Genomic DNA, 26,705 nt, shown 5'->3' on the forward strand with positions numbered 1-26,705 from the left:
GCATGAGTTCTGTTTCATGTCAAAACGTATGTAGCTTTACCTCTTTGGTTGAAATGTTAAAGTATTAAAAGGATGATTGAACTAAAGAGCAATAATCACTTATTTGCTAGAGGAGCTCCCTTCTCTGCTGCTTACTCAATGTGGGCGGAAGCAGAAGTCCTCCATTTCACTGTACATTACTAGGGATGCACGATATATCAGCGATAACAGGGAAAATCTAAATATTATCGCACCGATAATGGAATTACCGCCGATATTTTCACTTATAATTTGTTATGGTTTATTTGCTTGCGGCTAAGAATATCTGACTGCCTGTGGCTTCTTTCCTTCAGGCAGGGACAGTAGATATCTATACATACACTGTATGCACAAATATTAGGCAAGTGAGTATTCTGAGCTTATAATTATTTCCATGCACATTTTCAACTCAAAACCATATAAAATGTAATGCTTATTGGATTCAATCAATTTCAGGTGATATGTATTTGTGTAATGAGGGAGGGTGTGGCGAAAGAGACTAACACCTTATATCAAGGTGTGCATAATTATTAGGCAGTTTCATTACCTCAGGTAAAATGCATCAAAAAAAGAGGTTTAACTGACACTGAAAAGTCAAAAATAGTAAAATGCCTTACAGACAGATGCAACACTCTTGAAATAACTATTGAGGCATGACCACCAGACAATCAAACGATTTTTTGCAAATACAAAAATAACACCGCCCTCGCGTAGAGTACTCGTGGCCCACGCTACAGAGGTTGTTCACTCTCCGTCTCTGCTGCGGATGTAACCCGATCCTTCCAACGGGTGAACATCCGTAAATGCCAGACGGCGTAAAGTCCAGACGGCATTCCGGGCTGTGTCATCACAGCGTGCGCGAACCAACTGTCTGGTGTATTTATGGACATTTTCAACCTATCCCTCTCCTTGTCTGTAGTCCCCACATGCTTCAAAACGTCCACCATTGTGCCTGTACCAAAGCAATAAAAAAATCAATTGTTTAAATGACTGGCGTCCTGTAGCTCTGACCCCCATCATCAGCAAATGCTTTGAGAGGCTAATCAGAGATTACATCTGCTCTGTGCTGTCCACCTCACTGGACCCATTGCAGTTCGCCTACCGCAACAACCGCGCCACTGATGATGCCATTGCATTTACAATACATACTGCTCTCTCCCACCTGGAAAAAAGGAACACCATAGTGCCCTCCAAGCTTGATGTGAAGCTCTGGGCTTAAACTGCTTGCTGTGCAGCTGGATCCTGGACTTCCTGTCAAGCAGACATCAGGTGGTTAGAATGGGCAGCAACATCTCATCACTGACCCTCAACACTGGAGCCCCGCAGTGCTGTGTTCTCAGCTCACTTCTGTATTCCCTGTACACACATGACTGTGTGAAAACACATTGCTCCAATGCCATAATTAAATTTGCTGATGATACGATGGTGGAAGGTCTGATTACTGACAATGATGAAACAGCCTACAGAGAGGAGGTGCACACTCTGACACGCTGGTGTCAGGAGCACAAGCTCTCCCTCAACATTAGTAAGACAAAGGAGCTTGTAGTGGACTTCAGGAGGAAAGACAAAGAACACAGCCCAATCACCATTAATGGAGCACCGGTGGAGAGAGTCAGCAGCTTCAAGTTCCTCAGTGTCCACATCACTGAGGAACTCACACGGTCAGTCCACACTGAGGCCATTGTGAAGAAGGCTCACCAGCACCTCTACTTCCTGAGACGGCTGAGGAAGTTTGGAATGAACCACCACATCCTCATACGGTTCTACACCAGCACTGTAGATAGTATCCTGACTGGCTGCATCACAGCCTGGTACAGCAATAGCACCGCCCACAACTGCAAAGCCCTGCAAAGGGTGGTGCAAACTGCCAGACACATCATTGGAGGTGAGCTTCCATCCCTCCAGGACATATATACCAGGCGGTGTGTGAAAAAAGCTTTGAGGATCATCAGAGACTCCAGCCACCCGAGCCATGGGCTGCTCTCACTGCTACCATCAGGCAGGCGGTATCGCAGCATCAGGACCCGCACCAGCCGACTACATGACAGCTTCTTCCCCCAAGCAATCAGACTTTTGAACACTTGATCTCTTATGATAAATATACATCAGCACTGCACTTTATTAATCTTATTCTCTCACACTGGACTGTCATAATTATACAGTATTCTCTTCACAATACAACTACTGTATATATTTTTTTATATACTTTTTATTTTTATTGTATGTGTATTCTATATTGTGTGTATTATTTACTGTACATTGTATACACTCACCTAAAGGATTATTAGGAACACCTGTTCAATTTCTCATTAATGCAATTATCTAATCAACCAATCACATGGCAGTTGCTTCAATGCATTTAGGGGTGTGGTCCTGGTCAAGACAATCTCCTGAACTCCAAACTGAATGTCAGAATGGGAAAGAAAGGTGATTTAAGCAATTTTGAGCGTGGCATGGTTGTTGGTGCCAGACGGGCCGGTCTGAGTATTTCACAATCTGCTCAGTTACTGGGATTTTCACGCACAACCATTTCTAGGGTTTACAAAGAATGGTGTGAAAAGGCAAAAACATCCAGTATGCGGCAGTCCTGTGGGCGAAAATGCCTTGTTGATGCTAGAGGTCAGAGGAGAATGGGCTGACTGATTCAAGCTGATAGAAGAGCAACTTTGCCTGAAATAACCACTCGTTACAACAGAGGTATGCAGCAAAGCATTTGTGAAGCCACAACACGCACACAACCTTGAGGCGGATGGGCTACAACAGCAGAAGACCCCACCGGGTACCACTCATCTCCACTACAAATAGGAAAAAGAGGCTGCAATTTGCAAGAGCTCACCAAAATTGGACAGTTGAAGACTGGAAAAATGTTGCCTGGTCTGATGAGTCTCGATTTCTGCTGAGACATTCAGATGGTAGAGTCAAAATTTGGCGTAAACAGAATGAGAACATGGATCCATCATGCCTTGTTACCACTGTGCAGGCTGGTGGTGGTGGTGGTGTAATGGTGTGGGGATGTTTTCTTGGCACACTTTAGGCCCCTTAGTGCCAATTGGGCATCGCTTAAATGCCACGGCCTACCTGAGCATTGTTTCTGACCATGTCCATCCCTTTATGGCCACCATGTACCCATCCTCTGATGGCTACTTCCAGCAGGATAATGCACCATGTCACAAAGCTCGAATCATTTCAAATTGGTTTCTTGAACATGACAATGAGTTCACTGTACTAAAATGGCCCCCACAGTCACCAGATCTCAACCCAATAGAGCATCTTTGGGATGTGGTGGAACGGGAGCTTCGTGCCCTGGATGTGCATCGCACAAATCTCCATCAACTGCAAGATGCTATCCTATCAATATGGGCCAACATTTCTAAAGAATGCTTTCAGCACCTTGTTGAATCAATGCCACATAGAATTAAGGCAGTTCTGAAGGCGAAAGGGGGTCAAACACAGTATTAGTATGGTGTCTCCTAATAATCCTTTAGGTGAGTGTATAATTATTGTGTTGCGTAAATATATGTACATTTGATATGTAAACTGTGTTGTGTAAATATGTTGTTTATTGTAAATTAGTATATGTCTCGTCACTCTCATGACTTATGTTGCTCGGAAATGCACACAAGACTTTCACCTACTGTTGCACTTGTGTATATGGACATGGGACAATAAAGTGATTTGATTTTGATTTGATTTAAATAGTCAACTGGGGCGCAAAAAACACGTGGAGAAAAAAAGGTGCAAATTAACAGCAAAATAATTAAATGTGAAGCTACCAGGAACCCATTATCCTCCAGTACCACCATATTCCAGAACTGCAACCTACCTGGAATGTCCAGAAGTACAAGGTGTCAAGTGCTCAGCGACATGGCCAAGATCAATAACTCTGAAACATGACCACCACTGAATAAGATTCACAATTTGAAGCATCAATATTTGGCAAAAATATACCTGAAGACAGATTTTTCAAAGGTTTTATGGACAGATGAAATGAGAGTGACTCTTGATTGACCAGATGGATGGGCCCGTGCCTGGATCACTAATGGACACAGGGCACCTCTTTGAGTCAGGCACTAGTAAGGTGGAGGAGGGATACTGGTATTGACTGCTATCATAAAGGATGAGGTAAGTAGTTGGACCTTTTCAAGTTGAAGACAGACTAAAACTCAACTCTCAAACCTACTGCCAATTTCTGGAAAGTACTTTCTTCAAGCAGTGGTACAGGAAGAAGTCGTCAGCATTCAAGAAGGCCACGATCTTTATGCAGGACAATGCTCCATCACATGCATCCAAGTACTCCACTGCTTGGCTAGCCAGCAAGGGCCTAAAAGATGCCCAAATAATGACTTAAAACCTATTGAGAACTTGTCGGCCCTTCTCAAATGTGAGATTTACAATGAAGTTCTCAATAGGTTCTCTTTGAACAGCATTTGGGAGGCTGTGGTTGCTGCTTCAGCAAAAGTTGATGGTGAACAGATCAAGAAACTGCCAGACTCCATGGATGGAAGGCTCATGAGAGTTATTGAAAAGAAGGGTGGCTAGATTGGACACTGAATATTTCTGAAAGACCAAAATCGTATTTAATTGTCATTTTGTGTTAATTATTTGTTGCACTTAGAATAAACAATTGAGTTGGGATAAATTATTTTTGCAATTTAGTTGCCTAATAATTGTGAACACAGTGTAGATATACAGTGGGGCAAAAAAGAATTTAGTCAGCCACCAATTGTGCAAGTTCTCCCACTTAAAAAGATGAGAGAGGCCTGTAATTTTCATCATAGGTACACTTCAACTATGAGAGACAAAAAAAAATCCAGAAAATCACATTGTAGGATTTTTTATGAATTTATTTGCAAATTATGGGGGAAAATAAGTATGTGGTCAATAACAAAAGTTTATCTCAATACTTTGTTATTTACCCTTTGTTGGCAATGACAGAGGTCAAATGTTTTCTGTAAGTCTTCACAAGGTTTTCACACACTGTTGCTGGTATTTTGGCCCATTCCTCCATGCAGATCTCCTCTAGAGCAGTGATGTTTCGGGGCTGTCGCTGGGCAACACGGACTTTCAACTCCCTCCAAAGATTTTCTATGGGGTTGAGATCTGGAGACTGGCTAGGTCACTCCAGGACCTTGAAATGCATCTTACAAAGCCACTCCTTTGTTGCCCGTGCGGTGTGTTTGGGATCATTGTCATGCTGAAAGACCCAGCCACGTTTCATCTTCAATGCTCTTGCTGATGGAAGGAGGTTTTCACTCAAAATCTCACGATACATGGCCCCATTCATTCTTTCCTTTACACGAATCAGTCGTCCTGGTCCCTTTGCAGAAAAACAGCCCCAAAGCATGATGTTTCCACCCCCATGCTTCACAGTAGGTATCGTGTTCTTTGGATGCAACTCAGCATTCTTTCTCCTCCAAACACGACGAGTTGAGTTTTTACCAAAAAGTTCTATTTTGGTTTCATCTGACCATATGACATTCTCCCAATCCTCTTCTGGATCATCCAAACGCTCTCTAGCAAACTTCAGACGGGCCTGGACATGTACTGGCTTAAGCAGGGGGACACTCTGGCACTGCAGGATTTGAGTCCCTGGCGGCATAGTGTGTTACTGATGGTAGCCTTTGTTACTTTGGTCCCAGCTCTCTGCAGGTCATTCACTAGGTCCCCCCGTGTGGTTCTGGGATTTTTGCTCACCGTTCTTGTGATAATTTTGACCCCACGGGGTGAGATCTTGCGTGGAGCCCCAGATCGAGGGAGATTATCAATGGTCTTGTATGTCTTCCATTTCCTAATAATTGCTCCCACAGTTGATTTCTTCACACAAAGCTGCTTACCTATTGCAGATTCAGTCTTCCCAGCCTGGTGCAGGTCTACAATTTTGTTTCTGGTGTCCTTTGACAGCTCTTTGGTCTTGGCCATAGTGGAGTTTGTAGTGTGACTGTTTGAGGTTGTGGACAGGTGTCTTTTATACTGATAACAAGTTCAAACAGGTGCCATTAATACAGGTAATGAGTGGAGGACAGATGAGCCTCTTAAAGAAGTTACAGGTCTGTGAGAGCAAGAAACCTTGCTTGTTTGTAGGTGACCAAATACTTATATTCCCCCATAATTTGCAAATAAATTCATTAAAAATCCTACAATGTGATTTTCTGGATTTTGTTTTCTCATTTTGTCTCTCATAGTTGAAGTGTACCTATGATGAAAATTACAGGCCTCTCTCATCTTTTTAAGTGGGAGAACTTACACAATTGGTGGCTGACTAAATACTTTTTTGCCCCACTGTATTTGAAGTCAAAATTTTACATACACCTTAGCCAAATTCATTTAAACTCAGTTTTTCACAATTCTTGATATTTAAATCAAAGAAACTTCAATACTTTATTTTAAGAATTTTAAATGTCAGAGTAATAGTAGAGAGAATTATTTATTTCAGCTTTTATTTCTTTCATCACATTCCCAGCGGTTTAGAAGTTGACATACACTTTGTTATAATTTGGTATCATTGTGTTTAAATTGTTTAACTTGGGTCAAATATTTTGGGTAGCATCCCACATGCTTCTCACAATAAGTTACTGGAATTTTGGCCCAATCCTCCAGACAGAACTGGTGTAACCTAGTCATCTTATTGGTCAAGTATAATTACGATGCATGCAACTTTTTTAACTCATAGTAATTGAGATAGATACATGCATTTAAGAATTCACTTGTTATACGGGACCATTTAAAATTAAATAGTGAATTTAAAAAAGTGAAAAATAGCCCACTGACTAAATTCTAACCTAAAATCTTGATGTAGCATATTATTAATTTTTTACAAGTATTTTACTGCATTAATCATTCTAAAGAACAGCATGGCAACATGGCTTAAAGTTTGAGGGTAAAACCATTTGTCATGAGCCTGTTTGTTTACACCGATCAACCACAACATTAAAACCACCTGCCTAATATTGTGTAGGTCCCCGTCGTGCCACCAAAACAGCGCCAATCCACATCTCACAATAGCATACTGAGATGCTATTCTTCCCAACACAATTGTACAGAGTGGTTACCGTTCTACAGTTACCGTAGACATTGTCAGTTCTAACCAATTTGGCCGTTTTCTGTTGACCTCTCTCATTAGCAAGGCATTTCCATTCGCAGAACTGCCCCTCACTGGATGTTTTTGGCACCATTCTGAGCAAATTCTAGAGACTTTTGTGTGTTTGAAAATCCCAGGAGATCAGCAGTTACAGAAATACTCAAACCAGCCTGTCTGTCACCAAAAATCCTCCAAGCGATTATCTAATTAGCCAATAGTGTGGCACAAGTGCAGTGCGTGAAATCATGAAGTTATGATTCAGGAGCTTCAGTTAATGTTCACATCAACCATCAGAATGGGGAAAAATGTGATCAGTGATTTGGACCATGGCATGATTGTTGGTGCCAGATGGGCTGGTTTTGAGTATTTCTATAACTGCTGATCTCCATCAAACACTAGCTTTCTCTAGTGTGTACTGTAGGTGCCCTAATCATGCAGGCAGATTGACCCCATATTTGGGAAGAGATGATTTCACGCTGTGGTAAACCCAATTCAAAGTCCAAATCAAAGAAAGACTAGAAGCAACAAGAACAAATAACACAGGAAGAAATAGAAAGTTTTTGTGGGGATGTTGCTTACGTGTTGAGAAGTAGATATAAGCGAAAAGGATTATGTAGGTGGTGACTAGAGGGATGAGCTCAGCAATGCCGATTTCCTCTTTGAAATGGACATGCACCATGTGGTCCTCTCGTAGACTGCAGTTCACTGAAGGGTGAATCTGTTTAAGGCGGGCTCGGAGGCTGGCTACAAACCTGCCCATGCCAAAAACACAATAAACAAGATGCTTGACATTTGTTGGAAGCAACAATATTAAAAAGAAAAATTGATTTAAAAATTTTCTGAAGAAAATGTGAGTTATGATTTATTGTGCAAATGTTGCCACCAAAATGCTACGATGTCCTAAGTGGTTATGCAGTTACTATGGAGTTCTGGGTGGTTGCTTAATGGTTACTTATTAGCTGAAATCAAAAGTTCCCACCCCCAAGTCTAAGTGATATTCTGGTCTATTGTTTTTTTGTGCTAATTTTATCATCTGCCAGGCAAAAATAAGTCCAATCACTTATAGAAGTAATTTAAGGCTGTCACAATTACTTGATTTAAAAAATTTGACAAATCGAAGTGACGCAGTACACGGGTGATAACTTCACTTCAAAAATAAGACTTTTCATAGATGACGCGCGAGAGAAGGCGAACCATACATTTTTCCGTGTTCGGGATATGCAGAACTTAGCAAAAAACACATTGGAATGCACTCTAAACCTATTTATCTATACATTCATTTGCAATATAGGCTTTTATGACACATCATAAAATAATGTAATGACAAAGATGTTTATTGGACTTCATTAAAGTTGCATGGCCTGTTTTCCCATATTTTAAGGTGCAATATGTAAAAATGTTCATGTAATATTCGCCTTTCTTTTGCCACTGTGTGAACGGCTTGTAATGCAGCTTAAAAAATTAGCCCTTCCAGGACTTCCTAGGTTGCCCATTAAAGCCTGTAGACTGATTTTCAATCTACGTGCGAAGGGAGCAGGTTGCTTTTGCCAGGAAAATCCAAAGGATGTGACATTTACGCGTGCTCCCGAGAGCCTTGCCTCAGACAGTAATAGCTTCACTTCTGCTATTCAATAGCAATAACACACAGCAACACTATGTAACGTTATCTTAGAGATAGAATCCAACAAACGTCAGGCTTCCAGCACAACACCGACTCCTACACTAACTTTCAAATAATTTCAACGAATTTCAGGAATACAGGATAGATTGAAGCAAATATGCTGGTTTCTTGATCGTTGTACACATATGACATACAAAACCTACAATAGTGCAATATAACTGCACTAAACTGTCTGGTATAGTTCGGTAGTGTGTAGCTGTATGTGTGTATCAGTATGCTATGTTAGCTGATAAGTAGTTTTAGTTTAGTCTCAATTTCTAATAAAACAATCATAACTGTGTCATTTTAATCATGCTACCTCATCTGTCAGTATGATGCCGGTGAATCACGTTCAGCCTCTTTGTTCGTTATATCATTGTTTTGGATGCTCACTCGCATTCCCTATGGAGTGTGAGCATGAGCGTGAGCAACAGGTAGCTGGCTGCAGTTCACTTAACGGCCACAGGTGTCATTAATAACAAGGGTTTCTGAATCTTACATCTGAAGCTGCACCTTTAAACTTTTTTTTAAACAGTTTTAACTGAAATAGGTAGATTGTGTTTTGTACATTATATTGGCAACATTGTTTTACTTTATAGATCTGCTTTAGATATGGTATGCACAATTGTTTTGTTGTTGTTATTCAATCATAGAGTGCATTAAAAATTAGGCTAATGAACGCAATTTAGCTAAACATGACTACATCTCAATTTAATGCAATTGGAGTCAAATAATTTTTCCGAGTACTCAATTAATCTTCACAATAATCAGTAGCTTACTCGATTAACAAAATAATCAATAGTGACAGCCCTAAAGTAATTGCACACCTTTCCTAAAGGAGCCACATAATTTGAAGTATCATTCATGTCTGTAGCACAAATGTGTGGGATGAGTTGCATAATGTTTAATAAGAGGTTGGTTCAAATACCTAACTAGAGTATGAGCAATAAAAAATATCGATGCTTCCCTAAGCAAACATTACTATTCATAAAAATGAGAAAACTAACCTTGCTTCGTAGGTGCTTAGTGCAATCGTGATGGTGTATGTCACCACTCTCTTCTTGCTGTACAAGCTTACACCCGTCTGCTTCCCTGGTACACCAAAGAGCAAGTCTGAAAGGAACAAAGCAATGACAGGGTGAGTGTACAGGTCTTCAATAAACAGCAGGTCAAAATTAAAATTTGTTTAAAGGGATAGTTCACCCAGAAATTAAATATCTGTCATCATAATCTCACATTAATTTTGTCTGACCTGTATAGCTTTCTTCAGTGGAACACAAAAAGAGAAGTTAGGCAGTATGTTCGTATAGTCTCATTGCATCTTTTTTTTTTCTTTTCTTCATACAATCAGAGGTAACAGTGACTGAGGCAGATGTCAGAATTTTCATTTTTGTGTGAACTATCCCTTTAAGGCATCTGTTGTATTTCACCTCTCAGGGTGGCTGAAGTATGAAGGCCTTTGGGTTCATGTTGGTGGACTGTCTTCAGGAGGTCTGGATCTGCATCAAACAGGTCACGCCGATTCTGCCAGTAGTTGCCAGGGGAGACCAGCAGGCAGCCGTGCTCTGGAAGAATAGCCTGCATGCGTCGTAACCCTGGCAACAGGTCCGTCACCTGCAAACACAGAGCCTCCAAACTTCTAAAGATGTGGAAAGAGAGTGGAGGGGGAGGGGGAAAGAACGAGGTTTTGAGAAATGTATGATAACAAGAAGCAAGAGGTTGTAACACAATTATTCTAAGACCCACACTGTAGAAATTTCAACCCACCGAAATGTAAAACTTTAGTTTTATTCTTACAACCTTCTGTGATAAGTTGACTGCACTTTATCAGCCACTTTACATTTAAAGATAGTTCATAAAAATATGAAAACTCCAAACCCGTATGACCTTCTTTCTTCTCTTAAACACAATAAGAGATGTTAGGCAGAATGTTAGCCTCAAGTCAGCATTCACTTTGATTGCATATAAAATAAATGATGAAATGAAAAGTGACTGAGGCTAACACTGCCTGAAATCTCCATTTGTGTTCCATGAAAGGAAAATGTCAAACAAGGATAGAAAAGCTTTTAAGGATTAGTAAATAATGACAGAATTTGTATTAAAATAATTCAAATGAATTTGTTTGGTGAACTATCCCTTTAATTACTAATGAAGAAAATAGATTAGAAACTCTGAAAACTCATAAAAACAGAGTATACATTACAAAAATTACTGTTATAAGTAAAAATAATAAAAAATAAATTGAGATAATGGATAAAAAAAAAACAACAACAAACAAGCTAAAGCGAAGCCGTGAAGGTGAAAAATGTCTACCTGTCTGTGTAAACATGATTTCTGATCTCCTCCAGAAGACTGAAAACATGGCCCAGGGGAGAGCGGAACACATCCACAGGAACCAGACTGTTGTCCCACGGTGAGACTGCTGCCTTCACCAGCACCTGCTGGATGTAGGCCACAGGAGGACCCTGATACTGCAAGAAGAGCAGCAATTTGACAGCTTTTGCAAGCACTCTAATAATAGTCTACAGAAATGCTGCATGCTTTAATACAAGAATGACCATGTGTCGAGGTAAACACATTCTACACTGTCTATCAAACAAGCATTCAACCTTACCCAATCAGGTCGCTCTGACAGGTCAACCTGAGACCCATGGGACGGAACAGAATAATCCCGTACTCCAGTGGTGAACTCTACAGGCCCAGTTCCTGGCAGAGGCAGCTTCAGCAGAGGATAACTGTAAACAAAAAAAGAGATTAAAGATGATAGTATGAGGCTAAATATATTTTCTCTGAAATGGCTTAATAGGGATATTTTTTCAAATCAGAGATGACATTATTTTTGATTGATTATGTTTATTTCATTCATGGATATTTTCCATTAACTTACTTCATCATCCTCATATATATAATTTATAAAACCATGATGAAAAAGAGGCAGAACGAAGAATATCTTATATTTTCTGCCCCCTCCACAAATAAATTTTAAATAAAAAATAAACTCAACATATCAAAAGACTCAGCATATCAAGTCCCCGTCAATACATGCTGATAACTAATGAAACAAACTAGAAACCAAAACATCAACCTGAAACAGATTTCCAAAGCAAAAGCAAACCATGATCACAACCATCATCATCATCATCATCATCATCAACAACTTCTATAAGTGTTCATACAAATCCATTGTTTTCTTTTTAAATCTTTTTTTAAACTGAAATATATTTTTACATTGCTTTAGTTCATTTTGCAAAGAACTCCAAACTTTCACTCCCACCACTGAAGTACACATTTGTTTTGCTGTTGTCCTTGCAGTTTGATACCTAAAATGTCCCTTTCTTCTTCCTTCATTTTCTATAAGGATAAACAAGTGTTGAAGGTTCGTGGGCAATACTCTATCTTTTGCTTTGAACATAACAATAAGTGTCCGTAATTCGACCAATTCTTTAAATTTAAACAATTTAGAGCCAAAAAATAAGGCATTTGTATGCTCTCTATAATCTGTTTTAAATATAATTCGTATGACTCTCTTTTGTAATAGAAATAGTGACCTTGTATTGCTTTGGTATGTGTTTCCCCACACCTCCACACAGTAGCTGATGTAGGGCAACACCAGTGCACAATACAAGGTTCGCAATGCCTTATAATCTAATACATGTTTTACCTTATTTAATACAAAAATACTCTTAGATATCTTTTTTTGTATGTATGAGATATGAGGTTTCCAAGTCAACCCTTCATCTAGTAGCACACCCAAAAACCTGATTTCCCTAACTTTCATTATTTTTGTTCCTGCTATTGATAGTACAATACTCTCATCTTTTTTTCTATTACCAAAAATCATAAACTTTGTTTTCTTTAAATTTAATGACAACCTACTAATATCAAACCATTCCTTCACTTTAACCATTTCTTGTTCCATACTAATTACCAATTCATTTAAATCATTTCCTGAGAGGTAAATGTTTGTGTCATCTGCGAATAGAACAAAATTCAATAACTTCGATACATCACAAATATCATTAATATAAAGTATAAATAATTTCGGTCCTAAAACCGAACCTTGCGGTATACCACATTTAATTTGCATATTATTGGATTTTTATTATTATACTGAACATACTGTTGTCTTTTATTCAAATAACTGCTTAACCAATCCAACACTATTCCTCTCACACCATATGATTGTAGCTTTAATAACAAGATTGAATGATCAATTGTATCAAATGCTTTCTTTAAATCGATAAACACACCTATTGTGTGTTTCTTGTTGTCAGTAGCATTTACTATGTCCTCAACTATATTCATGGTCGCAGAAGCTGTAGATCTACCTGAACGGAATCCATACTGACTCTCATCTAACAACTGGTTTTTTTCAATAAATTCATCTAATTTTTGCACAAAAATGTTTTCAAGGACTTTAGAAAATTGCAATAATAACGAAATTGGTCTATAATTTGTAAACATATGCTTATCACCGTCTTTGTATAGTGGGACCACCTTTGCTACCTTCATCCTATTAGGAAAAATCCCTGTCTGAAATGAAAGATTAAATATGTAACTTAAAGGTTTAACAATACAATCAATGGTTTTTTTTACAATAATCATATCTAACCCATCCATATCTGTAGATGTCTTGTATTTTAATGCATTTACTATAGACTGAATTTTATTTTCACTAACATCTCCAAGAAACATTGATTGGAGTACTCTACTCCCCCTTATTCCTCCATTCTGTGACCCTAAGTTATGTCTTTCAATATTCTCTGCTAGCTTGGGTCCCACATTTACAAAAAAAGAATTAAATTAGTTTACTACTTCGTTTAAGTTTTCAATTTTCTTATTTTCCTCGTTTATAAAATGGTGTGATGTACTGTCCTGACCTGATGTACTTTTCCCAATCAATTTATTCAAAACATTCCATGTTCCTTTAATATCAGTTTTGTTTTTTTCTAATAAACCACCAAAATAATATTTTTTCGCTTGTCTCATTATTGTTGTTAATTTATTTTTATACAACTTATACTTCATTTCGACTTCTTTTGACCTAAATTTAATAAAATCTCTATAAAGTTTATTCTTCTTTTTGCATGCATTCTGTAGTCCCCTTGTAATCCAAGGGTTTTTACTAAAGCTATCCTTATATCTATATTGCACATATGGACAATACCCTTCATATAATGCAAGATATTTATCTAGAAAAGCTTCATATGCAGCATTTACTTCCCCGACATACACCTCTTTCCAGTCTTGCTCACTCAAGTCATTTCTAAATCTACAAATTGCTTCATCTGTCCTTTTTCTAACATATTTAGTCCTACAGCCAGCTTCCTTCTCATTAGGTATTTGACAATCCAAAACAGCTATTGACAGCTACTATTGTCAAGTTTCAAAATATTGAACGCAAGTAGTAAAATACAATAAAAAAATAATCTTGTTTTAAAAATAAAGACATGTTTTCACACTGCTTTCACAAAATGAACATAAGGAAGAATTATAGTTAACCATTTACACAACAATACACAGTAATAAAGAATTGTATTTAAGGGATACCCTTAAACTTAATAGCTGGTTATGCCCCTTTTAGCAGCAACAACTGCAACCAAATGCTTCCAATGACTGGAGATTAGACTTTCACAACGCTGTGGTGGAATTTTTACCCACTCTGCTTTAGTTCAGTCACAGTGGAGGGTTTGAGCATGAACTGCCCGTTTAAGGTCCTGCCACAGCATCTCAATCAGGTTCTAATCAGCACTTTGACAAGGCCACTCCAAAACTTTAACTTAGCTTCTTTTGAGCCATTCGGAGGTTGACCTTTGGATCATTGGTTTCCTGCATAATGCAGTTGCTCTTTAGCTTCAACTCATAGACTGATGACAAGACGTTCTCAAACAAGATTTTCTGGTAGAGAGCAGAATTCATGTTTCCCTCATGTCGCCCCAGCCCTGAAGTAACAAAGCATCCCCACACCGTCACACAACCACCACCATGCTTGACTGTAGGTATGATATTCCTTTTGTGGAAATCTGTGTTTGATTTAAGCCAGATGTAACGGGAGCCCTAAATTTCAAATGGTTCCACTTTCAACTCATCAGTTCACAGAACATTCTCCCATAAGGTTTCAGAATCATCACGTGTGTGTGTTTTGGCAAAATTCATACAATCCTTAATGCTCTTCTGGGTTAGCAGAGGTTTTCGCCTCACCACTCTTCCATGACTGTGTCTTTCTGATAGTTAAGTCATGAACAGTGACCTTTATTTATGCGAGAGAGGCCTGCAGTTCCTTGGATGTTGTCCTTGGATTTTTTGTGACTTCCCGGATGATTTGTCCTTTTAGCCAACTTCTAAAAAACTGCTGAAAAAGTTATATTTAGCTGATTGAACAGGACTGGCAGTAATCAGGCCTGAGGGTGTCTAGTCCAGCTGAACCCCATTATGAATGCAGTTTCATAGCTTTGGGTATTTAGTAACTAAGGGGCAAATACATTTTCACACAGGCCAAGTAGGTATTGGATAACTTTTTTGCTTCAATAAATAACATTATTATGTAAAAACTGTATTTTGTTTTTACTAAGATTGACTGTTTTAATTTTGTATATACATACAAATGGCCCAGAGTTAAGGAGGTTAAGTAATACAAAAACTTAACTCTATGCAAAATATTGTGCTCTCAAGATATAGCTCAAGAGCCTCCTTCATTGTATGCGAGTGGGATTTTTGTTGTTGTTGCAAGGTTTTATTTTAGTGTGGTTAGAAAGACCATTCACAATAGCCTAGTTTCCATCCACTTTTTGTGTTGTTTTGTTATCGACAAAGTGAAAATGAGTAAAAAGTTTTTGCAAAATTTGCCTTCTGCTCGTTTCCATTCAAATGGCCTTTTATCAACAAAAATGATGTGCATGATTCTGTCATGCTTAAAAAAAAAAACAAAAAAAAAAACACTGTTGCATACTTTCTGGTTTATCACAAAAGAAATCTGCCCCTAAACCGTTTCTAAACAGAAATGTGCATATAACGCTAATTGTGTACCTTTCACCTCCAAGATGTCCCTAATTTTTTTTTCCCCAAAGTCTTTGTAAAAATGGGGAGAGTATTGAAACAATAAATTGAAATAAGGCATCTTACTGTCATTTTAATTTCACAAATAAATGCAAAATCACAAGACGAGGAATTGCAATCAAAAGGGAGCAGTTGCCCTTCTGAAAGGATGGTAAAATTGTAATTGACTACTCACTCCATCTGTTTCCAGCTGAGAACCATGGTCCTATTTTGAACAATCAACTAATCTAAAGCATTACCATCACAACTGAATTATGTCCCCGCATATTTGTCCAGCAACTCATTACCAACTGAACGTGATTCTTAAATGTTCTTAAAAAAATATTTTTTTGTTATATTTAAAAAACGATCACAGTTACAGGTTTTTTTTTTCAACAGCACAAATTAATGACACTTTTTAGTTACAACATTTGTTTTAACGGCACAACCAGAGCACAAATGACCAGCACCAGTTTGTATTGATTTGAGGGTGGAGAGTGACCTCACACAGCCCAAAAAAGAATGCTTAATATCTCAAACACCAAATCAGCACAAACACATCACAAACAAATGGAATAATTTTGGTGATTATTTAATTATATGGGGTGCCACAGCTCAATGTTTTGGATCAATCCTATAAGCAGCTGGAGACACTGGGCTGTTCTCCGAGAGAAACTCAATTAAATTTAAATTTTTAAAGTACTTTATTAACACGATTGTGTTTACATACAATATTGTCAAAGCACTACTGCACAGAACAGATAATGTCAAACAAAAATAATAAAACAGTAATAAATAACAATAAAAAAAAAAAAAATTAAATAAGGTGCCAGGCAATGAATAGAATAAAAACATACACTATACAATCTAAAAAAAATAAGCATTTAACAAGACATTATGAATATAATAATTTTTTTTAAAATACTGTACATTAAGGCAGTGATTGATTTTTGAGGGTGTGCAGCTCAAAAATAAATTTTGCTGCAACTGATGCATGATTGTCCTCCCTCAGTAACACCTGCATTTGATCTGATACTCTCTCACACTCACTCTTTCCTGCTGGTATTTTGTCCTTTAAGAAAAGCACTAGGCATTTAATTAACATGACAGAGTAGGTGATCAGGCATGAGAAAAAATGTCTTCCCTCTTTGAGTTCTAGTAAGTTTGTGTTTGTGCTCCACATAGTCCTCCTGGCATGGGAGCTTCATGACTAATCTTGCCTTCGAATCGAACTGTGAAGAGCAACCCACCACATTCCAACTTCAAGAATGATGCCCTCTCTCATTCTTTCAGATTCACACCCCAAAACACCCACACACACACACAAAACCATTCTCCTTTACTGTAATTCATTTGTACAAATAAGCTTCATTTTCTTGCCCATTAAGTATTTCAAAAATGAGAGCATTTATCTGAGGTGTGGCCTAGTGGCATTAATGTGGCAACAGCAAGTTCAAATCTAGCTCGCAACATTTTCCAACCCCCTTTATTTCTGTGCTCTCTCCACTATATTATCAATAGAGTGCAACAGTGCCCGCCCACTTTTTCAACCGCTTTGGTTCTGGAAGTATTTTCCCATTCATTGTTTTCCATAGCGATTTCATAAAATCCAAACCAACTAGTTCGGAGGTGAATCACAATATTACAAACTTCAATTTGAAGCAAAAAAAAAAAAGAAAATCACACATAAATACAAAGGAACAATACGGTGTACTTAATGTCTTTAATGAGGGAGTCCCACGAAGCATTGCAAATTATCTAATTGAATAAAACAATTACGGAAAACTATACAACTTTTAATTTGAAATTAAATACTGTAATTGTAAACTGTTTTTGAAAAGAAACAATACTGTATATTTTAAGCTTATTACAAAATACACAGATATACACACATTTATAAGCTGTTTCAGAGCAGTGGCATGTGGTGGACTTTTAAAATGTTATTAACGTGTTAACTTTGACAGCAATAATCGCAATTAACTACATAGAAAGTAGACCTTTCTGTCAGTTCAAACCAGTCAGGCTATTCTCTGTTGACCTCTCTCATCAACAAGGTGCTTCCATACGCAGAATTGCCGCTCACTGGATGTTTTTGTTTTTGGCACCATTCTGAGTAAACTCTCGTGTTGTGCGTAAAAATCGCAGGAGAGCGTCAGTTACAGAAATACTCAAATCACCCTGTCTGGCACCAACAATACTCAAATATTTTTTTTTCCCTTACTGATGGTTGATGTGAACATTAACAGAAGCTCCAGACCCATATCTGCTTAAATGGCTCTATTCATATACATGTAAATATTTTTCTTATCAAAGTGGAATTCAAATAAGCTATGTTGCCTAGATATATGAACTATAGTTTTTTTATAGTATATGTTTAGTTCATTGCCATATATCAGATTCCTGTAAGGACAGGCATATGAAATACATTTTATCTTACACTAAAATAAGTAAACAATAATTATATTTTTGGTATGTTAATATTAACAGACTATATTAAATCAAGTCAGAAAGCACCACTGTTTTTGTGTATGGAGTTGCATAATTGACAGTGTGTAACCGGAGTAGGTGATCGTTGCTGAGCTCTTTTGGCACTCTTTGTTTGCCACAATTCTCTGATTGGCGGATCTTTCTCTGCAGGATTATGGGTAGTTTAGATATTCACCAAATTCACCAGATTTAAAAGTTATCGTTTAAAATCAATTACCCTATGGAAAAAATGTATGGCATTTTTACATCCCGAACCAGACAGTCGTGCTCTATAAAAGTGCCAAAACCATGATAGCAGACTCACCAGCAGGTCAGAATGCTGGCAGAGGTAAAGAGAATGATGGGGACCGGGTAGGAGGCACATAGCAGGCCGTGCCGGTAGAAGGCGGCCGAGATGTTCTGCCGAAGTCGCTCTCTCACCATCATACTGGGGTGAAGGGTCAGCTGATGGCCATCGAGTCTGCGTGTGCGGCCAGGGTGAGGGCACCGGCGGGCATCCAGGGATCTGTGTAAACATAGCAGGTACACATGTGTAAGCATTGTCCTCTGTAGTCAACTGAAGTGATTGCCGGACAACAAGGCTCCTTCAAGCTGTGACCTATTGGTTAGGCCATGTGTGTCAGATTTGTTGAGCTGTGTTGCAGGTTCAAATTCGTCCTCTTTCAGCAGAACCAAAGTGGCTTAAAGTCCCCATAAAATGGTCATTTTTGAAGCATAAACTCTCCATAAAGTTTTAAATCCATGTCACACTGATATCTGAAAGCCATTAATGTATTTATATGTGAAATTTGATAGTTATGAAACATTTTTGCAATCCATGGTCTTTTTCTGAGAGCATTCTGGTAACAAAGAATGTATCAAGAGATGAAGAAACATCTAACTAAACTACCTTGCTGATAACATTAGTTCATCCTTTACAAAACCTAACTTACTCAAGTTAACCCTTTGCCCACAGGAGAGAATATTGGATTTTTACACTTTGAAAGCAGAGGGTTCAAGGTTTTTTAGGTATACTGTTGGTCTATGGCTTACAAAAAGCTTTTTTTGCCAACTAGTGCCCTTGTGACTACATTCCTCCCAGGCATTTACCTCCAGAGAGCCTGCGTTTTACACATTTCTATAAATATTCCAAAAAAAAGATGACACACACAAGCAGTCTTGCAGAGAATGATACACAAATACACCCAAGATTGTGGACAACTTGCATTATGGCATAATGCAAGAGATTTTGTAAAAACAGACTGAAAGAAGGAAACTACAGTGTGGCAATCACTTTGCAGAAGAAAGAAATTAACTGATTTTATTCAGTCATTCAAAAGACACCTTGTAAAAGCAATCAGATGGTCGACTAGTTGCACAAGTATTGGATTCATTTGGGGTTATTTTACCAATTAATTGTCCAAACTAAATTTGGGGTTTTCAAGCTTCAAAAAGGACAAAAAAAAAGAACAATAAAAATGGTCCATATGGCTTGTGCCCAATATTTCAAGTCTCCTGAAGCCATATGATAGTTTTTTGTGAGGAACAGGTCGAAATTTTAGTAAGAATTAAAAAAAAATCATACAAATCTTCCCCTCCATCACAGCTCTCAAATCTCCATTATGTATATTTAAATGGTGCATCAAGATGTGTCGAGTTCTGATGTCAACCATGTCAAAAGCATGTGCATATGTAATAACCAATCACTGTATGGAAAAGAGCAGCGTAACCATTCTGTTAAAATAATTTTTTTGTACTCCACGGAAGAGCCAATCAAACCCTGGGTCTCTCTCTTTAACACAACACATTCTCAAACTCCCTCCCTCATTCTATTACTGAGTCTGGGAGGCTTACAAAAGAACACAGAGTCCAGAGACACTGTTCAAAGATTGAACATCCAGGCAAACTCAAATACTACCACACGGAAATGGGCAAATGATGAAAAAACACAAACAGATTTTAAATTCTTGAGAGATTGTGCACACACGTGCTGGCAAACACGTGCGACAGGACCAGTTTGCACAAAGGAACATTGTTTGACAGCTGGTGATAGCCTGACACCTGATAACCCTTTCATGCATGCTGGACTATAAACTTTTAAATGCAAAGTTATTGCTTTGGACAGGACCAAGGACAAAAGATAACAGCCCAGAAGCTAACAATTAAAAACGAATGCCCTCTTCACACTTCAAAAGCCACTGGATATTGTCATTAGCCAGGAAACTATTATGTCATATATACATATCCATAATGCAATTGTACATACATTTCACCACACTGTGAATATAATATTAATTGTGCAAAAAAAAAACACACAAAAAAAACAGCAATTCTTTAAAATCAGACATTGCACTTACAAATACACTTGTGACTATAAGTAACACTATTAAGTCTATCTATTCTATTGTATCAAACCTAAGGTCCACTGAAGCTGCAAGCTGTCATGTTTTTACAACCTTCTTTCAACTGGCTTTATCTCAGCAGCGGAATGTCCCACTGTAAATCATCCACTTGTAACTCTACTGCAAAAAGTTTGCATAGATATTTGAAAGTTTAGTTTGGTCCCTGTTTAGAGTCACTGTAAAAAGAGAAAATGTCTTAAATCAATATGAAAAATATAAGTGTCTAATAGTCCAAAAATGTCAAATTGTAAAGCATTTTTTTCAAAATATATTGCAGTAAAACAATAGATTATGCTAATGCAAATAACGCAAAGTAGGTCTTTTGAACTAATCTGACATGTTATATTCTTGACAAATTTATCATTTCAGGCAAAAAAATTAAACATAAAAAAAATTAGTATAACTAAAATATATCCTCATGAGTGGACGTTGTATTTTGGCTTTGCTAACGTGTAATTTAATTTTATTTAAACCAACTGATCTCAGTTCTGGAGACTCAGTAAAAGGTTACAATTTTGACCTACGGAGTCATGTGACAAAACAACATGGCGTTGATCACAGAGTAGTTTGTCTTTGCAAGAAACACCAATAAAACTACATCTGGTAAGAAACCCAATTAAGTTTTTACATTGAAACCTATTTGAGTCAAAAGATTAATGTCTCTAGTTTAATCCGATATGCCATTTTAAAAACGTTAGCGATTTATCACGAAACACCACGCTGATAAACACAATGTACAGTATAGTGTACAACAGCACAAGGTTTTCATTAGAAATACTATATTTACGTATTTATAAATACGTATTTATTATATAAAACGCTGCTATCAGGGGCTTTATATGGAGTTAGGATGAAAATACAGTACCTTTCGCACTCTTCTGAGACCAGTGCAGACAAACAGCACATTGGAGGTCAAGTCATTCACTAAATAGGGAGCAAGGGAGTATCCTATGTCTTTCCTGTTAAACCAAGTGCATTCAATCCAAACTTCCCATCAAAAGCTCAGATTCAGGTTGCAGATTATGTTTGAATCAGTCAACATGTTTGGCAGACATGGGACAATGGTAATCAGTACTTCGATTCAGAATTTATCATTATCATTTAACATGGTTGGCAGTAATTGGTCGATGCTGGTCATTGCTTGAATTAGAATGAATTATGCTTCAGGACTGGCTATCACTTGCCTGACAGTGTAAACAGAGAATATTAAGATTTTGCTGCCAAAGTAGAAAAAACATTGTAACATAAAAGTCAACTCAAATATTTTTTATGTGTATGTTTTTTTTTTTTAAGAGGTTGACCAATATATCGGTTTTGCATATTAATCGGCACCGATAACAGATTTCTGGAACAATCGGTTATCAGGAAAAATCCACACCGATAGTTTTTCCCCATTGCGTCCGGTACTGGAACGGCTGGGAAGGGTCCGCTGTCATTATACAGATGAAATAAAAACTATCACCTCACTGATGCCGTGTGGTGTTTGTTTTGACACATGAGACTACACTCTGCATGGAGAGGAACACTTCAGATGTGGATTTAAAACATCAACAATGAAAAGGTATGTATACAGTACATGTTGTCCATTCATTATAAAGTAATTCATTTGTTGACTAGATGCTGCATTGGTAGATAACAGCAGTATGTTTGCGGACAAGACCGAGAGGACGCTAACATTAAAGCTAACCTCAAGCGGTTAGAACAATGTGACAAAAATACAAGTAAGTCCTACCCAAATTTTTAAATCTCAGGATTGTTACCATCTATTAATATCCAGCTGGTCACGTTCATGCATTTTTTAGCCAGTTAAGATGCGTATTTAAAACTATTGACAAGAGAAAGCAAATTAACATCATGCAGCCGAGAGAAACGTATAATCAAATCAGAAATGCATCAGATTTCAATTAAAAAAAATATCCTCAATGTAATACGATGACAACAGGTCGATCAAATTCGTGCACCAAAAAAGGCTAGACATAGCAAAACAAATACAGTTTAACACAAAGCAGGTGTCTCAATATGCTTTTAAATTTATTTTTAATTAGAGACATAATCTAAAAAACAGCGCTCCTGCACGAGACACTGAATAAACAAAAACAAAGTGAAACAAAAGACATTTGTCTAACGCACATTTACATAGGAAAACAAATGGATAGTTGCAAAAGCGTTCAGTGTAAACAGCCCCTTACATTTGGTGGAGGTCTTTGGCCATTGCATCTTGCTCTATTATAAGGAATGAGTTGTTTAAATGCTTTGTCTGGAAAGATGTTCAACTTGGAAATGTGTCTCTCGAGATCCTTGCGTTCGGTTCCAGTCTGTTGTGTGCCGTCTGTTTGAACAGCCCCTGGCCTGGGCTCATATTCTGAGCCGCTTCACCACCGAGTTCAGCCGAATACCGCTGCTTCTTTTGAATATTGCTACTCTACATACAACTGTGCTGAATAAAAAACAATGTGGTATTTCGCTGTTATTATGAATCTTGAGGCTGTATTAGTAGGAATCAGTGCAAGTGTAACACCATGCGAACTGTCTTTTGAAGCGTTTTCCCCCCTCATTTTACTTTTGACATAACATTTGAGAATATGGGCCGAATAAAATGTTTTTTTTTTTTTGTTTTTTTTTAATTATTTCTTTTATGCACATTAGTTTAAAATGTAATGCCGATAACTGCAAAGATAGGAATGTTCTATGCAATAATATAAGGGTGCTGAATGGTTTACGTATTCATTCCGCCCTATTGTGGACTAAGGAAACAACGTAATTTTAAAATCAGCCGACTTTAAAATTTGAATATTTGTTCATATATATTAATATTTATTTCATTTTAAAAAAGTACAATACATTTTCATGGTTCAGTCGATACCGTTTATTTTTTTAAATAAAGTTCAGCACTATTTTACTTTGTGTGTTATTTTTTCTTTCAGTATCAATTTTAAAATCTATCGGTTGATTAATTGGTTATCGGTAGGTACTGCCCAACTTAGTTATCGGTCAACCCCAATACACATTGTTCCAATGCAGCTTTACAGACAATCAGCTCTAATATCTATATAATGTCTCAAAAACATGAATAACCAACACTCCTGGAAACATCAAACAATTAGATTATAAAAAATATGGCTTTCTACAGCTTGGTATTTTTTTAAATGTCACAACTTAGTCCTGCTGTCACACATGTGGAAATACATTTTTAGGAAATCTTTTTTTTTTTTTGTTGCTAAGTGCTATTAGTTACAAATCAAAACGCAAACTGTAAAATTCACACAGCAGCCACGCTAGAGTCTCAGGAAGATATACACAAATATTTCCTCTGGAAATTATACAGCAAGTAATAACACTATAGTCTCAACATTATTACAGATTCAAATTGCATTTGTATCAGTCAAATTAATTTACCCTACACTTACAACACAAACTGCATTTAATCAGACAGCCTTACAGTTAATTTTCAGGCTAAGTAATATAATTACAAAAGAGTACTGTGGTGGTACCATGTTACAGTGATTATATCAGATGGTAATGCCATGGTACTTCTATATTTACTGCGGTAATAAATGACAACCATACCTTTATTTTAGTGCATTAATTAGATACTATTGAACAATGCAATGGAAATGTGATTCCAGTTTACCTCTGCTGTTAATTTAACAGTAAATTCAACTGTAAATTAACTTAAATTTCAAATATATTTTACAGTAGTCCTGTTAACTCAACTGTTATGTCTATGTATACGACATATCGGTTTCATGCCCTTCATAACCCTTTACATATTGCATATTAATGTTGTCTCGGGCGAGCTGGAGATGAACCTGATACATGTTTCCATGGCATTAACTTTAGCAGAGATGCTAACGTTTTAGCATTAGCAACAGTTAATGTGTGAAGCACCTGCTGTTTTTTCCTTTACAAGCTTTGCGTAGAAAGACAATAAAGGTAGTAAACCAGCAGAAATACAATATTTAATATATTTATTGTGGCGACACGATGAACACGCGTGTATAGAAAGCGGTCTGACAGCTTCTTACTTAACCAGCTATCAGTAACACTGAACACTAGGGGCCCTGACATGCTTCTCGAAATAATCTTATTTATCTATATAAACACACAAACCAAAACAACATCGCTCAGATCATCGCTTACCCCAATGACAGGTTCTGCCCTTCCTCTCCGAGGGCTTGTTTTAATAGTGAATAGGCTCCTGTTGGATTCCAGAAGACAGGTGGTTGGAAGTCTCTACTGCTCTGCCTGCATCATGCCAGCTACTGTAAGCCACTATCCAACGTGACACCTCAACTTCAACCTGCAGTGAACTAAAACGCGTCAAACTACGGACTCTACTGGCCAATGGGTGAAACAACAAGCTCCTCAAACGCGTGTGAACATGGGTAATGACAAGCTACATTACAGTGACTACAGTGAAGATCAGTATTCTCTTAAAATGAAATTATCTTCTCTTTACACTGCAGGTGTTTGCATTATATGTTCACACGCAAGTGCTTGTGATTGAGCATGAGCAGCAGAAAATATAAAATGTCTGTCGATTTTGTTTAGTTAATATAATATGCACATAATTGAACATTTAAAAAATAAGATTTTTTTTGTTGTTATAATTAATAACATTATTAACTTGTTTTTATACCTGCTTTTATAACTCTCTTAGTTCAAGAACGTAACAACGCTTCTCTGGTGGTCTAGTGGTTAGGATTCGGCGCTCTCACCGCCGCGGCCCGGGTTCGATTCCCGGTCAGGGAACGTAACTTTTTTTTTTAAACGAACCTTTTAGCATATGAAAATAAAATTGTTACATTTGGAATCCATAAACCTTTTCCAAATCTTAAAGGGGTCATGTCAGGGATGACGAAAATAATTACAAATGTCCTTGATATTTTGACATATTTCTACCATAAAACAACGTTAATTTCAGAACTCAAAACATAATCCCCAATGCAATAAAATCATTTATTGAAACAAAGCTGCAAAAACGCCTCATTCTCTACTTCCGGGACTTCTCTACGTCATTTGGGGACTCATAAATTCATGACCACCTCTATAGCTCAAAAACATTCACACCTACTTAAAATCATTGAACCCTTGGCGCTTCAATACGCAAACTGAGAGAGGACAGACTATTCCTGAACACCAAATGGGACCTACCTGGACTATTTTAAATTATTTTTGTATTTAAACATGCACAGACAGACATCTTTGACCACTTGATACCTTTATCTGGCCAAAAGATAAGGTGTCAAGTTATAACTCATTCAGCTGTTGCCTCTTGCTGTTATCTGCACTATTTTTAATTGTTGGTGTTTGAATACATGCTCTGGCTGAACATCTTTGACCATTTAGACGAGTTTCCGGCGATGTGCATTTGTGCAGGATGATACTGGAAACTGAATGTCTTCAGCGTATTTCAGTGTGGATTGCATGTTTTTTTCAGCTCTTCTCAGTGTGGATTGCTTGTGGACCAGTTATAAAACAATTCAAGCTTTACAAAGGAACTGTTATTGAAGGATGGGACAGTTAAAAACACTTGGAGCTGATGCAAAACAGGAACTATGTCAAATGGCATCAGATGAAGAGAACAATGTCATGATTGTTTGATAGTTTACGGTGCCGACATCCTGTTTACATTGATGCAGCATGTATGTTGATGCAATACAATGGATTGAGGCTGCCAACTCCGGGTGCAACAGTTTGTGTTGTTGACAGTAATAGCACGTGCAGCGCAAAATGGAATGGGACATCGGTTTACCGTCAGCAAAACATGAAGCTCATCAATGGATGCTTTCTATGGTAGACAGCATGAAATGTTTAATATATTCAGATGTAATGTGTTGGATGTGCGTTATGTGTAACCCCTGAAATGTAGTTTTATAATGTTGTGGAGCTCGTTATTCTCAGATTTAAAAAAGGCTGAATTTGAGGGGCTGCAAGATTTAGTTACATTGAAGTATTAAGGAGGCGATCACCATGCGTTCAGACCAGAAGCGGCGAAAGAGTCAAAATTTGCAATGGCTGCACTGCCAACAATGATATCGAAGAT

At 37.6% G+C, this 26,705-nt stretch overlaps 1 protein-coding gene and 1 non-coding gene across 2 annotated transcripts in view; one reads left to right on the forward strand and one right to left on the reverse strand.

Moving 5' to 3' along the window:
* LOC127655956 (sterol regulatory element-binding protein cleavage-activating protein-like) overlaps positions 1-24,918 on the reverse strand; it is a 49,834-nt gene extending 24,916 nt beyond the window's left edge. The window contains exons 1-7 of the mRNA XM_052144056.1: positions 24,800-24,918; positions 18,583-18,783; positions 11,371-11,491; positions 11,070-11,227; positions 10,187-10,395; positions 9,764-9,869; positions 7,676-7,848 (exon numbers count right to left, since the gene is read on the reverse strand). Coding sequence (XP_052000016.1) covers positions 7,676-7,848; positions 9,764-9,869; positions 10,187-10,395; positions 11,070-11,227; positions 11,371-11,491; positions 18,583-18,704 — 889 coding nt within the window. The 5' untranslated portion in view covers positions 18,705-18,783; positions 24,800-24,918. The remainder of the gene's footprint in view (positions 1-7,675; positions 7,849-9,763; positions 9,870-10,186; positions 10,396-11,069; positions 11,228-11,370; positions 11,492-18,582; positions 18,784-24,799) is intronic.
* A 421-nt stretch (positions 24,919-25,339) lies between these two features.
* trnae-cuc (transfer RNA glutamic acid (anticodon CUC)) lies at positions 25,340-25,411 on the forward strand. Its single transcript has one exon. It is a non-coding gene; the product is annotated as a tRNA-Glu (tRNA).
* The last annotated feature ends 1,294 nt before the right edge of the window (positions 25,412-26,705 follow it).

The sequence above is a fragment of the Xyrauchen texanus genome, chromosome 15 (genome assembly GCF_025860055.1).
Source record: "Xyrauchen texanus isolate HMW12.3.18 chromosome 15, RBS_HiC_50CHRs, whole genome shotgun sequence".
Classification (NCBI taxonomy): Eukaryota; Metazoa; Chordata; class Actinopteri; order Cypriniformes; family Catostomidae; genus Xyrauchen; species Xyrauchen texanus.